The following is a 1,302-nucleotide window of genomic DNA, read 5'->3' as shown; positions in this document are numbered from 1 at the left end:
ACGGCTTTTTTGCTGTTTCTTAAGTCAGCTTTTTAATATAAAAATTAAAATTTTTTACTAAAAAATTATTTTAAGAAATAGAAAGAAAGCCGTCTCAAACGAAACCTTAGTTTTTGTTTACGTCATATATAGCCCACTTTGTTCCCTGCAGAAGTTAATGCACCAATTTGCTTTTTCTTGAAATTGTTCCATTACATGGTATCCCCAAAACAATCACCTTCTTCACCTGATTTTGGATAAGTATTCCAGTTAGATTCAATCAGGGCTGTGATCTTTGGTATATGTTTATAAGTTGGATTTAGGTTGGTATGTAAATAGCGTTGTCTACATTAATGTTAATCCTTCATACAATGTAATCTCATTATGATTCACCCACAAATTTAGTCTTTTATTAGTTCATGAAGTAACCTACAGGCTTTAAACCACATTAACTGTGATGTGCTTTGGGAACAGGTTGACATTTTCTTAACTCATTGGGTCGTCTAGTGTTATGTATTCCTGGAAATGATATGATAAATTTCATTAAACTAAGGCCTCGTTTGAGACAGCTTAATTTCGCCTTCTCAGTTTTGAAATGACAGAAATTTTTTTTGGCTGTTGTTAGTATGTGTCACTTTTGCAGAAATGCTTTTTAGAGAACTGCATTTTTATAATGTTTTCAGAAGTTTTTTGATATTAACTTCTCTATTAGAAAACTTCGTTCTCTCAAATAACAAATTTAAAACTACCTTTTAGGAAAGATACAGAATAATCAAATGAAGCCTAAAACAACTTGAAAGATCCATTGCATAATTTGTATAGCTAAATCTGGATTTTTTCTGTTTCCTCCATCTCTGCAGTATTTCTTGTATCAGCTTCTCCGTGGGCTAAAATACATACATTCAGCGAACGTCCTTCATAGAGATTTGAAGCCTAGCAATCTCTTAGTGAATGCTAATTGCGATTTGAAGATATGTGACTTTGGGCTGGCTCGTACTACTTCAGAAACTGATTTTATGACAGAATACGTTGTTACAAGATGGTACCGTGCACCAGAACTTCTCTTGAATTCTTCAGAGTATACGGCATCAATTGATGTATGGTCAGTTGGTTGCATATTTATGGAACTCATTGACCGGAAGCCATTATTTCCAGGGAGAGATCACGTGCATCAGTTGCGTCTACTTATGGAGGTTAGATAAACATTGGCAGTTTTTTAAAATGGAGAATTAAAATCTATATTTTTTTAAGGGAAGAATTCATTTTTTGTTAAACTTTTTTTTTAATATTTAAGGAGCCAATTGTCTCGTTGAATGGATGATT

At 33.0% G+C, this 1,302-nt stretch overlaps 1 protein-coding gene across 1 annotated transcript; it reads left to right on the top strand.

Annotated features, from left to right (window-relative positions):
- Window positions 1-839: 839 nt before the first annotated feature.
- LOC110112011 (mitogen-activated protein kinase 1) lies at window positions 840-1,172 on the top strand (the record flags this gene model as incomplete). Its single annotated transcript, XM_020844085.2, has 1 exon — window positions 840-1,172. A coding segment is annotated over one exon (333 nt), but the record flags the coding sequence as incomplete, so codon positions are not given.
- Between the last annotated feature and the right edge of the window lie 130 nt (window positions 1,173-1,302).

The sequence above is a fragment of the Dendrobium catenatum genome, unplaced genomic scaffold (genome assembly GCF_001605985.2).
Source record: "Dendrobium catenatum unplaced genomic scaffold, ASM160598v2 original_scaffold_108342, whole genome shotgun sequence".
In the NCBI taxonomy this organism is placed as follows: domain Eukaryota; kingdom Viridiplantae; phylum Streptophyta; class Magnoliopsida; order Asparagales; family Orchidaceae; genus Dendrobium; species Dendrobium catenatum.
Note: the sequence above shows the minus strand (reverse complement) of the source record. Positions and strands in the feature narration are given on the sequence as shown.